We start from the raw sequence: 15,067 nt of genomic DNA, 5'->3' as shown, positions 1-15,067 counted from the left end.
CAAGAAGCGCATGTAAAATGACACGATATCAATAATAAAGTTTTCTCACGTAGCCTTCATGGTGCGGAGATACCAGTTACTTGTAGAGGACCGTGGTAAAAAATCAGTTCATCTGGCTAAAACTACATTTGGAACTGGCCGTCAAGAGTCTTGGGCGCACCGAAGCAACTAAACCATTAAAAAAATGTACTGCACCGAGGTTCTGCGAGAAAAACTGGGCGTCCGCCAGCGTCCGCGCGCTCGCTAGCAGACGACGCGCTTGACAACGACAACAAAATTGAAGACGTCGCGTTGTATAATCTATGCCTCAAATATATATGTTTGGCAAAATTGTGTAAACATAAAGTTGAAGTTGAAATAAAGCGCTATTTTAAGAGCGTACTATGCGCAATCGGCCTCGGCGCCCGCAGCGAAAGTACATTGAATATGCCTCGGAGCGCGGCTCCGCCCCAATCCAGTTCGCTCGCAGCGCCCTCGCACTATCTTTCCACACGCGGCGCCTCAGCGGCAGAGCGCCGTTCGGCACACTCAACCATTGTCTAGTACACTCTAGTAAAACGGCGCCCGCAGACTAGAGTGTACTAGAATATCGTCGAGTGGGACGAGCGGCTGGGGCTGCGCATGCTTTTCAGTGAGGCGCCCGTCGTGGAAAAATACTGGGGCAGCGCTGCGGTCGTAGTGAATTGGGCCGCATCAAGGTCGCGCCGTTGGAAACTGCTGGCGATACTGCTCGGCAGGGTCATTCGTAGTACTTCGCGCGCTAGTATTTGCGTTCAGACCAATCAAATGGGGTTCATAATTGCTTATGACATGTATTTAGGCCTGAAGAATAAATTCCTTTCCTTTCTCTTCTTTATTTATTTTTTATTATTTTCTAATGCCACTCGGTGATTACGCGTGCATTGCGGCCGCAGTGTCGACTTTCATTCTACTATGTTATTGTACGGCTTCCTTCGGAGAAAAAAATATATTTCTCGTTCTTCAAGCAGCATATATCTCTCGTGTGTATTGTTGCGCATAAAGTTTTTCATCAGGAGGTCCTGCGAAACGCAGAAGGAGAAACATATGCAACCTTCCCGCTTGCCGCTTCAAACAAATAAAACATAGCTGCCCCATCCGGCGCCTTGTCCTCAGATTTACGGGAAGTATCGTTATAGAAAAAAAAAGCTGCAGCGCAACATTTCATTCAAATTTCCGCCTATCTCGCGTAACAGAATGCGGAGTAATTGGTACGGGGTCATTAATTGCAGTCGGACCTTGAGCGCCGAAAACGGTTTTAGTTAATTAAATCAAATCAAAGGGGAATTTTATTAGACAATAATATAAAAAATGCGCACAAAGATATTTGGTCCCATAGCCTAAAGCGGCCATTTTATATGCTAATCTTTGGCCGTAAGCTGTACGTGGAATTTTTTTTTTCAGTCGATACTTCAAAAAAAAAAGAAAATAAAGCTGTCGCGGTAGCCTAATTAGTGGCTATATAGTATAGTGGATACGGTCTTGAGCTCGCGGGTTCAATCCAGGTCGCGGAATTCGATGGGAACGAAATGGAAAAAGACTCGTCTACTTCTATTTAGGTGCACGTTAAAGAACCCCAGGTGGCAAAAACTATATAAACCGGGTGCCTTAATCATATCCTGGTTTTGCCACGTAAAACCGAAAAATTTGCTTATATTAAAAAAAGAAAGATGTAGGTGGCTGTGTTCTTCGGCTTATTTCTGGGAGTGTCAACAACATAAATTATTCTCGAGTCTGATTTCCGAGAAAAACATGTTACACTTATCTACATTTCATGCATAAATGTAATGCCGTTCCCAAATCTATGACCGCTTAACTCAGCAGCTTGTGTATTATAAACGTCTGCTTTCAGTTATTCGGTGCACTATCATAACGACCATAATGAAACAATTAAAGGAATGGCATGTCTCACATACACGTATAGATATGTGCAGATCTGTTGCGTTCGTTGAAGAAGATAACGGTGGCACCACACGGGGCACTCAGTTTTAATGGGTTGAAAACATGGTGAGACTGTCAAAAATCCTTGCCTGAATCGAGTTAGCAGATTTACAGGCTGCCCTAAAACGCAGGACTTATTAAGCATTATTAAGTATGATTAAGCAGGACTTATTAACACCCGTCCGTTAATTCTCTCAGGAACTGCACCTCTGCGCAACAGCCACGACACCCCGGCAGCACAATCATTCGGAATAAAAGTCCTCACTTGCATCGGTCACTCACCTTTGAGACTTCAATGGTGCTGTTATGCGTTACATTCGAACGGAAACTACTATTCGCGTCGTACACACTTGCTCACACACACACACACACACACACAAACACCCACATATATATATATATATATATATATATATATATAAGATGGTTTTGCCTGCTATGAATATTATTTCTGCGAATGCGAGTTTTATTTGCAGTATTCACTAGTAAGTGTGTTACTGCAAACACGTGCGCTTATTCCCGGTCGGGAGTTCTCACTTTTTCAATTATGGCATTTAGAAGATCAGTTATTTTTTCCCTTACATATATATCGTGAATATATATGTCTATGTACCCTTTGATTTAATTACCTAGAAACACATTGGTCATTCTTCGCGCCACGCAGTTAATTAACCTGGTTTATTTCACTCTAATATTGTTTTCTTCGATCATTGTCCCTGATCAATATTCACCAACAAGAAGCGCGCGTAAAATGCCACGATATCAATAATAAAATTTTCAACGTAGCCTTCATGGTGCGGAGATACCAGTTAGTTTTAGAGGACAGTGGTAAAAACAGCAGTTCACCTCGCTAAAACTACATTTGGTACCGGCCGTCAAGAGTCGTGGGCACACCGAAGCAACTAAAACATATTAAAAAATGTACTGCACAGAGGTTCTGCGAGAAAAACTGGGCGTACCGCGCTAGCTAGCACACGACGCGCTTGACAACGACATCAAAATTGAAGACGTCGCGTTGTATAATCCATGCCTCAAATATATATGTATGGCAAAACGGTGTAAACATAAATTTGCAGTTGAAATAAAGCACTATTTTAAGAGTGTACTATGCGCAATCGGCCTCGGCGCCCGCAGCGAAAGTACGTTGAATATGCCACGGAGCGCGTCTCCGCCCCAATCCAGTTCGCTCGCAGCGCCCTCGCACTATTTTTCCACACGCGGCGCCTCAGCGGCAGAGCGCCGTTCGGCCCACTCGACCATTGTCTAGTACACTCTACGCAGACGGCGCTACGGCTTTTTTTGTGGAAAGCGCAAATGCGCGGCCAGAAACAGAGCCAAGACAGAGCCGACGGGAGTGCGAAAGGGGAAGTATGGTGGCTCGTCGCCAACCCTGACAACGACACATTGGCTCGCGATGCTGAGCTCGATTTCAGTGATTTAAGCTCCGATGAGCGTGACATGCTGCTGAGGGCTCGCGCTGCCCGCGTCGTTGCCTACTACGACGGCGGCCTCAACACGGACAACACCGGCTCTTCCGAGCGCGAAACCAGCGAGGACTCCTGCAATGCGATGTCGGGCGACGAAGCTGGTGACCGTGTGGACGTGCCGTCGCGACTCTCAAGCTGCTAGCAAATTCAAGTGTGAGTGTACCGAGCCAGCAGCACCAGCGCAGTCATGGAGGAAGGAAAAGCTTTTCCTCCATGAGCGCAGTACTACGCGATAACGTAACATCTGAAACTCGAAAGCGAGTGCGGCACAGAGTCGAGCGAAAACGAAACCTTTTGACCGCCCGCGTCGTTATCAAGTGTAACGCCAAAAAGGTATTTCTTTCTAAGAATTTAATAGAAGTAGACAAGTAGCATTTTCATCCGTCTTATAATCCAACGAAACAATGTTTTTAATACGAGTGGTTGAGTACTAGTGTCATATTTTTTTTTTTTTTGAGTGCCTTCGTCATCGGGTAAGTACCGGAATGTCCCTGGGGCGTCTCTTATCGTGTCCTACATTTACCTCAATTTCTCGAATACTAAAGCTCTGTTCGCGATTATATTGACGCCTTAGACGTTATAGAGCATTGCTCTATGATTTTGTCCTGACTTTTTATTTCGCTTTAGTGTCCCTTTAAGCTAAAGAATAATGCTTTTGTGAAGTGTTGCGAAATGATATGGAGTGCAGTGCAGGGTGCCGTTTGTTGTTGCTGTGATACCCAGTGAACCAAGTTGGCCTAAAAGGGGCTCATTGAAGGCTGGCTCGTACCCAGTGCCCTCTACGATCGGCTCACAGTTTTAGAGTGCGCTATGTTTGGACTGCATAATACGGAGAGTGACTGATGGTGTGTCGCACTGACAGCAGTTATTTGTCCATCGAAGAACTGCAACACGCATGGCGGCAACACGGCGCAGACTGCCGCGTTGCTTTGAAGCCAGACACCAAATGCCGAGCCCGCTTCCGGTTTGAGCAGAGCGAGCAGCAAGTGTGTGCGCCCTCTCACTCCCGTTCTTTCCCAGCCACCAGTGAAACACCTGTTCACTGAGACAGATTTGGTGTGAGGAGGCCTACGCGTGAAACGACGGAACTTGCGCAGACTCGATTTGCGGCCTAGTTCTGCAACACGGGAAGCTGGCGTGGAAGAAGTACATTAAAGAGCGGCACATATACAGTAGCCTCTGGGGCATCCACCCAGTTGCACATACCCACGGGAACGGCCCACATTACCCAGTGACCCAAGTTGGCGTCAAAGAGGGTAATTCAAGAGCGGCACACATCCCAGTGGGACGCACCTAGTGGCACTTAGACAGCACTACCTTCGGGATCGGCCCGCACTTCTAGAGTGAACTATCTTCGGGAGCAGCCCACGATCACGGCCAGATAGTGGTCAGATTGTCGCCAGATAGCCGTTGCACAATACTGTGTTGAATTCGCCAAGAATGTTCGCATTAATGTTATACACGGCACGACCTGGTGAATAAACTAAATCGCGGGTCACGTGAGCAACCTGTTTCCTGTTGAGAAGCTTCACGGTGGGAAAGCAAAGAAATTTCGGTAGAAATTATTCGCGATGATCATCAAAGTCAGTGACAGCTTCCTGGACTTCCGTCGCATGCGCATGTAGGGAATCACGGGGCAAATCAATATCATTGATCAAGTTCAACAATATAGTAAGCGAAACAGCATAGGCGGGCACATAAAACCGTTACTGCGGGAAAGACGAGGTACTTGGAACTCGTTCAAACTAGACCCGGAAGTACTACACGTAGAGAAGCAACTCTTTAATCGGGAATTTCTTTGACAACATAGACACGGACTTTTCGGGAACTTTCGGAACGTCCGACGCGACCCACAGGCGGTCACAACAGATCTCTCCCAAGAAATCCCACAGTGCCCCGCGAGCGCATGTTGCACTACGGGAAAAGTGTGTACGTCGAGGGAACGGGCTTGCCCGACTGCCCGCTCCCCGTTTACCGCGTTAGCGCCATGGGTGTACAAAGTGAAGAGAACACTGCATCGCTTCTGTCTTGACGCTCATCATGTCGTAAATAAGCATGCCGACAAGAATCTGAACTTCTATTTCTATTCTACGCATGAAAGCTGAAAGCCTTACCGCAGTGCGGTTATCACCGAGCGGCGGCCCTTTCGCGGAGACCTAACCTCCGGCGTAAGCATATCGCCTCCATCGTTCGAAACTTCGTTTACAGAATGCCGCCGTCGCCGGACGGTGCATCAAAAACCGAAGAGACCGTGACTTGTGGAAAGAAAACGTGTTCATCGTTCGTCTGCTGCCACAATGGTCTGACAACAGAAGGGCATGTACAGTGCGGGGTTATAGAAACGGCCAGGGTGCTCGTCAGTTTGGCGCTACTTGTATTCTTAATTCTAAATAAATATACAGATGTTGTCTATACTTTTGTCTCTTTCATGATTTATACTACAATCGAATTTACGGCCCGGGCACATGGGCCGCGATCCACCAAAACCAGGAAGTAACTCGCAATAATGTTTTTTTTTCTTTTTTTTTTCCTTTCTTTTTTTTTGAGCGTGCAGGTCGCGAGTGAAGTAGGTTGCTGCTTCGTGGCGAAAATCTCTTTAAAAGTGTTAGCTGTACTATATCAAAACTTAGTAACACATTTTCCTTAGGTTTTTGGACACATGCTACACGTGGCATGTTTCAGACATTGAACCATCGATAGGAGCTAAGCAATTTGCTTCGTCAGAGCACATGCGCCACTTCGCGGAGCTCATTGAAAAAAATTGTGTTTTCACTCTCACACGTGGCACCGGATTTAATTATAATTAAAAAAGTGTTTTTCCGAGCGTGAAAAAAGCCCGCGAATACACACAAAATTGCCGCGCAACTGCCAGCTCGAGGCACATTGCGTGTATTCGCGGGCTTCTTTCGCGCTCGGAAAAATACTTTTATGTAGCACGTATTGAGACACGACAAGCTGTATCGGGACTTTCTCATGTTCTACAATTTTATGATTGACACTTTTCGTCTAATTATAATTGAGAAGTTTATTACTTATTAATGAAGACTTCATATGTAATTAGGCGGAATACAAAAAATAACCTGAGTATCTCCAAGCGACCGCAAACAACATTTCCTTGCTTCGGTCCAGCTACGTTGCATTTGCATATTTTGTAAGTTTGGCCGAAGTGAAACACCCTGCATAGGACAGAGTGGACGTTATGTCAAGATGAGCGCAAGGGAGCAATAGGCGGAAAATCTTTATTTTTCTGGGGGGGGGGGGCAGCTTTCCTCTCCCCACACACGTAGGTATGCGTATATACATATATATATATATATATATATATATATATATATATATAGTCACGGTGCCACGAGTACGACAAAGAAGACGATCACCTAAAGAGATGGTGTCGTGGGGCTAATCTAACGTCCCGTCATACAGGTTGAACCGGCCATACATTATGCAAAGTACACACGGTCCCATTTCACCTTATATCTTTGCCCGTTTCATTTCTGGTGGAGGCGCTGGATATTGCCAAAGACGGAACTCCGCAGCGGGCTTATCCTCGGCCGTTCTACCATGCTGACAGACGATCAGGCCGCTGGGTGAAGAACGGCGTCAGCGCCCGGCGCATCCGGGGCGTCAGCGTCCGCGACGCCGCAACTGTCAGTCGTCTTGACGCAACGGCGCGACCCCGGTACCTTCTCTGTTAACGGCACCGACAAAGTGGACATCGAAGAATGGCTTGGCATATACGAACGAGTCGCTGCACACAACCTATGGAACACGACAGTGATGCACGGAAATCTTCTCTTCTGCCTCCAGGGACCAGCAGGCACCTGGTATGACACACATGAGGAAGAGCTCACCAGCTGGGACGTATGCAAGCAAACACTTAGCGATCTCTTCGGCAAGTTCGCTGGTCGCAAGTGCGCCGCTACGAAAAACCTACCCTGTCGGGCTCAGACACCTACCGAGTCGTACGTTGCGTACATCCTTGGTGTCCTAGTTCTTTGCCGCCGCTTCGATTCCAGTATGCCCGAGGCTGACAAAGTGAGGCACATTCTGAAAGGCATTCTTAAAGGCATGAAATGCATGCTCACTGCCCATGCGAGTGCCTCGCACTCGTATGGGCAGTGAGCAAATTCCGGCCGAACTTATACGGTCGACCTTTCACTGTTACCACGAACCATCACGCTCTCTGTTGGCTCTCGGCACTAAAGGATACCACGTACGGGTCGTCTAGGTCGCTGGACACTACGTCTTCAAGGCTTCCCCTACACAGTGGTGTAAAATGCGCCGTCGATGCGCGGCAAAGGATAGACGTCCTTGCGCTTGACCTTATTTTATCGACGGTATAGTAAACGCAAAAGAGAATAGACCCGTCCTTCGTGCGAACGAGAACGACAGGAGATGACCAGGGGCTGTGGGATGGTTGAAAAATGTCAGTTTCGCCCTAAGGGCGAAGCAATAAATGCGATAGCAACACAGCAATGTCATACGAAGTAAGGTGAGCGGCCTTGGTAGCAATATGAATTGTAGTAAACATGAGCTGATTAAGTAAGCAGGTGTGCTGCGGCGTAAGTAGACCGACATGAAGAGAGACTCGATGACCACGAGAAGGCGCGTGTGATACGGTGGTGTTGATGAGAAGCGCTTCCCGTGGGCAGCGCGTGCGAAGGGACACACCTGTAGCGCTGCACTGCCGATCTGGGCAGCATTGCATGTGTAGCGTGCGTTGGAAAATGTGGCCCGACGATTACTAACTGAATGAACAAGCGTGGTGTGAGCGCTCACAAACAAACACGAATAGATCACACTGAATGACTGCAGACAACGACTGTCAAAACGCCGGCAGCAAGCATACGCCGCAGCGGGCGAAGGTACGTGCGGTCTATCGCTTCAACGGAAACTGAGCGGCGAATGCACGGCGCATAAAGGTCAGAACCGTGTGGAGATAAGAGATGGTGCGGACGAGCGACGAGCGCGGTTGTTGGCAGAGTAAAAGTGCGCCCCCCCCCCCCCCAGCTCCCTCTAGCATATCGTCGACTTGGTCGTTAATGACGCGACGCTCGTCGGCAGAGACGCGGTACGGTCGTTGACGCAAAGGCTGGTGTAAGCCGGTGTCAATGTAGTGCTGCACTTCCAACGTCCGGCCCTGTTGCGGCTGAGAAACATCGAAGGAATTTCGAAAGTGGTGTAGAAGCAGAAGGAGCTCGGAGTGTTCGACAGGGGTAAGTGTAGTGGCGATGGAACTGGAGAACATGTCACTCGACGACTCTCCAAGCGTTGAAAGGGCGAGGAGTTCATTGGAGTCAAGTTGGAAAGATTCGTTTGGCACGGTAACAAAGAACGAAGAGTCAAGGTGTTCCACGCGGCCGAGACATTCGCCGACAAGCAACGCAACAGACGTAGAAAGTGGATTGCACACAAAAATATTGCTGATGCCGGCGGTGATGTCAAGCGTTGCAAAAGGCAGTGGAACGGCTTTGCGACTCATAAAGATGTCAGATGGTGTAAACAAGACTGTGTCATGGGTGACGCACCGCAGACGACTGGGACAAGAGCAAGAGAGCCAGGCGGAATTTTTTTATACCCAGCACCACCAGCAATTGAGAAGGTGTTTATTTGAGTTGTCCTTCAAGGATGCTACGAGTTCAAGGAACGACGAGGCAGCGAGTGGCACCGTCTCCAAATACACCAGCGACCAGCAGCGCGAGCAGAGCGGGCCGAGCGTTGGCGATGCCGCTGGACGGAGGCGCGTCTTCTTCACAGTGCATAAATGTTCTAGCTCGACAACTGTTAAATGAATTTAAATTTGTTTACGGTTACATTCCAAGCCACGCAAACTATTCAAACGAAGCTCTCACTAACTCTATCGCAAAGAATGTTCCTGCTATTAGTAGCAAATGAACGATCCGGTATATCTAGGCTTTTGGAAGACTTTGCACATGCATTCATGACACGATTATTTGAAAAAAAGTGTCAATTATGAGATCGCCGGGAACAGCACGTAAAAGAGCGAGAGTGAACAAAAAAATGGGACTACAAAAACACTACGTCCGGAAAGTAAACAGTCATGTACATTCTGTTTAGCAGAGATGTTCTTAGGAAGACGAGTCTGAGCAGCTCTTAAGAACATTCGTGTTCCACTCAGTGATCAAAGCTTTGCATCTTAGGTGGCACGGAGAGAAAGTTTTTTGTTTCCTTGCCATACGTGCACCGTCATCCGAGATCGAAACAGTTCATGACTTCGCTAATCCACCATTGAATGAGCTTAACAACCTAAAACCATTACATGTGCGACGAGTAGATCACCTTTGAGTTCACAAAACAGGGGAAAACCAATGTGCGCCAGCTGACGACTCAAACGACAACTGAAATTCTACAGCCCACCGCGTCAAACTGCGTAGCACTACAAACGCTCGAGACAAGTCGGTATCAAATGAAAGCAATCAATTTAAGTTGGAAACATTTTTGAACAAACCGAGCATTGCAAATAGGCAACCCGCAGCTCAGTTCTTTTCATGTCTTCGGCTATGCGGCCACATTCGGCCGCGTAAGAGCCGCTTCTGAAGGTGACTGTTTAATATCCACTTTCGACCCCATGTGGTGCATTGTATTTGTGCTAGCCGCCTGGAGAAGAGGAGGAGGGGAGCAGCACTAGCGAAGGCCTGTTGTGGAGAGGGGCAGCAACGGAGGCAGAGAGAACGACGGCGTGCTGCGCCCGCCGAGGGCGAGCGGGTTCGGGACATTGTTAAGGGAACAGAGCAAACGCATTGACGAGTGCCAGAGCTGGCTGTTTCATTTCAAAGAAGCCAAACTGTGGGCTTTAGCTACGCCGGGGTGGTATAGATGAAACACTTGCAGCATACAGTCCAACTGTTTCAAGGTGCTGAGTGGAGAGAGCCACAAGCACTGTTATTAAAGCTTTTGCTTCGCCTGTGCAGTCTGCGGCAAGCGGGCTCGGGTGAGCAGCGGCTCCAATCCGTACGCTTCCTGCCAGGCCAGTCGCGGACGCCTCTGAAGAGCCACACGAGAGGTAAGGGCCCGTGGTCACTATCTGAAACATTTTGAGCACAAAATCCTTCTCTCGGTGGTCTACAGCTGTGCATAGAACATGTGGTAAACAAGGAAGTAGATGAGAGACCAGAGAACTTGGCGGAGTCGTGGCACACAAAGCGTGCGCAACATTCTCGGCCTTCGCGAACTACCCAATACAAGTGCGCGCGTACACGCGTGCGCATGCACGGGGCATGATTACAAACCACAACGCACCGTTGCATCTTTCGTGGTAGTGCGAATTCTTCGGCCGTACGTTAAGCAAGACGGCGCAATGCTTATTTTTGAATATATCATTAGGAGGAATGTACTCGTAATTACGTCGAAAGCTACTGCGTACATGGTAACGGCGAAATCGTATTTCTAGCCATCAACAAAAATGATATTGAAGATGTTTGTTGCATAAAAAAGGGAAAATGCGAACCTAGCAACTGTTGGGAGCAATTTTTTATTATTTGTTAGGCCTTGAATTTATTTTGTTGCAGTTGCCGATAATCACGAAAAGAATATACATCGTGTTCCTGCTAACATTGACCGAGTAGTTAATACAAGATGGATCACTTGGCACCGACGAAATTAAGTGCATATTTAATCTTGATACAATGGCGCGTACAAAAAAACGAGGACACAACGACACATGAAAGGTACACCACAAGCGCTTGTGGTGTACTTTTCGTGTGTCGTTGTGTCCTCGTCTCTTTCGCGTGATTGCATCAAGATAAACTCTGTACAAACTAGCCCAAGCATCATTACTACTGTAAGTACACATTGTTCACAATCCAGTTCAAAAGCCGCCAAATAACGTTTTCATTGTTGGCACTCAATTTTAATTACAGCTGTTTCGCGAACTCATTACTTGCGGTTCTAATTAACAAAGTGTCGATTAGGTAGTTGTAGACAATAATCAGAATTATTAAACTGCGATGCGTTAAGCTAGAAGAAGTTGATGTCCTTAATTTTTAAGCTGAAGAAAAAAGACCGCGAGACAATAAAAAATACCACGAGGTTACGCACCCACCTGCGCCAGAAAGCAAGCTTCTTGATTGACCGCTTTTCAATCGGGACAGTAATTGATGAGTTAGCTAATTAATAGTAATAACTTATTGAAGGTCACTAACAAAAAATGATTGGTTGCTTCTCCATATTCGCTTCTCCAGAAATCGCGACGCGCCAATATACCCTAGGGCGCTGGCATCGAGGCACCCTAACTTACCCCCCTCCCCACCCGCCCTCTCACGCGCGCTTGATCGCTTCACCCAACGCCACCTAAAATGCAATTTCCTCTAGGTGGCATTGCTTTACCGCGAGCACTAAAGCCCCTATATATAAAAAGTAGCGCCATTCTTAGATCTTGCCGCCACCGCGCTCACCCCGGCGCTTCCTCCTTGCCGCCTCCTATCGCCCCAGCCTCCTCCGCTCCCCGATTGGCCAATCCGTGTCACGTGGAAGCACGCGTTGCGCTTTTGTATATTTTTGTCTTTCCAGCGCGCTCCGACTGCCATTCTCGGGCCTGTGCGACGAAAGTGCTGTACGCACAAACGGATCAAACGTGTTAGGGACAAGAACTCCGTTGTGATGGCATGCTGCGGCGCCTTAAGTTGCCGCAACCGACAAGGCGAGGGCAAAAGGCTTTTTTTTTTTGTTTACCATCCGGCGTGCGCAAACGCTTGCTGCGCACTTCATATTTGCGCCGTTTCGCATCGTCCCGTTGATACTTCCAAAACGGCATTATTAAGACCAGTTACTGACTGACGAAGCAAAATCGCGCCTCAAAAACTTCTCCGCAGGGCGCGATCGAAGTTTTCCTCGGATTTCCTCTGGTAGCGCGTTAGCTGTCGTCTGCCACGGCAGGCCCGACGCCGGCGGCGCCACTGTCGATATCGCGCCTCGATCGCGCTGGTCGCGCCGAGCGCGATAGTGGAACGGAGGAGGAGGGAAGTGGATGGCGCTACTTTTTATATATAGGGGTTTTAGCGAGCACGATCCCCTCTCGCTCTTTCCCTTTGCTCGCGCGGAAAGGCGGCACTCGTGAAGCCACCATCTTTCTTGTCTCACCCTCGCACGCTTTCGCTCGCACAAAGCACACTGTGCGCGGGGCGCGATGGGATCTTATCGCACTTGGACTTCATACTGAACATGATGCGGCTCTACTTCGGCGGTCGCTGTTGTCGCGCTGCGTGCGATTTGCGAGGTGCGTTTGCAAACAGCCGCTAGTAATTGAATCATTTGACGATCTGCGTCCGCGGAAGTTTACAATTATTGACCGGCATCTCTTTGCGGCGGCAGTGAAATTTCGTTATATTGAGGTTCTAAATACAGGGCGTTATATGGACAAAAGGTTATGAAAATCTAAATACTTCGTTATATCAAGAATTTCGTTATATTGAAGGTCGTTACATCGACGTTTAACTGTATCTGTTTTGCAGCAGACCTTGGAAGTCGCTAACTTTGCGATTCTATCAAAGTAAATAATATATATATATTCCGATATTCGGCAGCTTGCGTTGAAACAATTGTGCGACTAATTGGAATTTTTGCTTTCAGAACATTGTAAAATTTAGTTTTTTTGTTTTCTTGTAAAACGCAACAAATGTTCATGAAATTGCTTGTCAAATGCGGGTATTTGAGCGTTTCACATGCATTCTAACGAGGAAAGTGTAGCTGGCGTCGAGGTGAAGCTCTCTCTCAGGATTCGATCTGCGCCCATCTGAATGTCCCAGCTCTTCATTTATTGTACGAGGAATGCCGGGTCAGCGAGACACTTTAGTATTCAGCTTCCAATAAAAAATTTATTGCTTGCATCGTTCTTTTTTTCGCAGATTGCCTACCTTTGGCTGACGCATCTCAATGCAAGACGTACGTTGCAGTATGAAAGGTGATTGGCAAGAAAGCTTCAATCTTATATTTATTTCTCCTGCCTTCAAGTGTATTTTGCCGTGAAAAAGTAGAGCACCTTGCGTGCACATTCGCATAGTAAGGTTTAGCTCGCAGATTCCGCATGTTACGTAATAAAGGGCAAAGCCCCTGGGTGTCAGCTCCTGCGTTTGAAAATGTACCACCGGTATTTCTTTTTCACATTGAAATAAAACACCGCGTGGAATCTGTCTCGTCTATTTCACTGGATTCTCGAAAAAGAGTGTTCAATAACCCCATTGCTGCTAACTACGAGAACTTGTGCTTGTTTTCATTTTTCTTTCGTCTTCTTCCACCAGTCCATTCAAATGTAAGGCACACACAACAGAGCCGGTGTAAAGCTTATGTCACCATTTCGCTAGCATATTGAAGTTCCTAAATGTCTTGCATTTAACGAAGCTCGTCTCGCTTCATATCGGTAGAAGTGAATACAGAACCACCAACAATAGCGGTTAGGAAGCTCAACTATTCAATCCTGGTGGACAACGTTCGCTCTTCAAAATCTATTAGGTAGTCTGTTCTGTACTTGCGTTACGTTAGTACCAGGATACTTATTTTCTACCACACATTGATAACACCCTAATTGTCTCCATGGCTCAAAGTATTCTTTTTTTCATCGAGATTCGTTCCGGCTACTGACAGATTGCCGTGTACGACATGCACCGCTTTTGCAAGACCCGACTGTCTACACCATTTAAATGTCACGATCCCCTTTGGCTTCTTCATAACCCTGTTTTGGACGCATAAAGGGCACACTTCTGCATGGCCTCAAGTAATACCTCTGTGACACGAGCACTAAAAAAACTCTTTTACGTAAGCGGTCTTTTACCATGTTGAAAGACTCATTGACGAGGACGTGTGACGCAGCAGGCACACCGCACCGACGATCTCCTTTACTGTTTTCTTCTGGACACGCTACCGAAAATGTGGCGCTAGCGTTTGAAAGAAAATCGGCCAAAATAAACTGATGTATCTCGAAATATCAAGTGAACACTTATTGTCTTACATGTGTTTCAAATAAATTTGACAACACCAGTTTAAGAAATGTTAATGTAAAGATTTATTGCAGTAGTTTAAAGAGCGTTTGCAGAACCCGTTCTACCTGCGCTTACGAGAGTACAGAAGAAAATTAGCGTTACTGGGTTTACATCTTCTGCGAGACATAAAATTATTTTTTATGGTGAGCCTAGGCGACAAAAAATACGCATTTGCTTATTTTCTTAAATATATGATAAGCGCTGGCACCCACTGGTTTCGAGGCTGCTCGTTTTCGGCCGTAATAGAGATCGAAGAAGTCCGCTTCCAGAAAAGACCGCTTCTGAAAAAGAGATCGCTCCCTGTCGTGCGTCTGCGGGCGCAACTCTTTCTCGGGAGAAGTTTTTTTTTGCTCAAAAGACTTTCGAGTAACTGTGTGACAGGGGTATAGTCCATCTGGCTTCGTTTATCTGGACGATGCAGCCGTATCTGCTCCTATACCTTTGCCTCGTACCTCGAGCGTATTTCGTTAGTTCGCACTGCTGGCCTTAGGCTTAATTAATATAAAAGCCAGTTCGGGCTGCACCAAATCACGGCTATCGGCCATTTTGTTGACTCATTGGGTGTGCGCCTAGACCCAGAGAAAGTTACCACGCCGACAAGCGCGAAAGGCTGTTCAAATATTTCAG

At 47.2% G+C, this 15,067-nt stretch overlaps 1 protein-coding gene across 1 annotated transcript in view; it reads left to right on the top strand.

The window, feature by feature from the left end:
- LOC119448421 (uncharacterized) overlaps window positions 1-13,454 on the top strand; it is a 40,382-nt gene extending 26,928 nt beyond the window's left edge. Inside the window, exons 8-9 of the mRNA XM_037711734.2 lie at window positions 10,379-10,470; window positions 13,310-13,454. Coding sequence (XP_037567662.2) covers window positions 10,379-10,455 — 77 coding nt within the window. The 3' untranslated portion in view covers window positions 10,456-10,470; window positions 13,310-13,454. The remainder of the gene's footprint in view (window positions 1-10,378; window positions 10,471-13,309) is intronic.
- The last annotated feature ends 1,613 nt before the right edge of the window (window positions 13,455-15,067 follow it).

The sequence above is a fragment of the Dermacentor silvarum genome, chromosome 1, assembly GCF_013339745.2.
Source record: "Dermacentor silvarum isolate Dsil-2018 chromosome 1, BIME_Dsil_1.4, whole genome shotgun sequence".
NCBI lineage: Eukaryota > Metazoa > Arthropoda > Arachnida > Ixodida > Ixodidae > Dermacentor > Dermacentor silvarum.
Note: the sequence above shows the minus strand (reverse complement) of the source record. Positions and strands in the feature narration are given on the sequence as shown.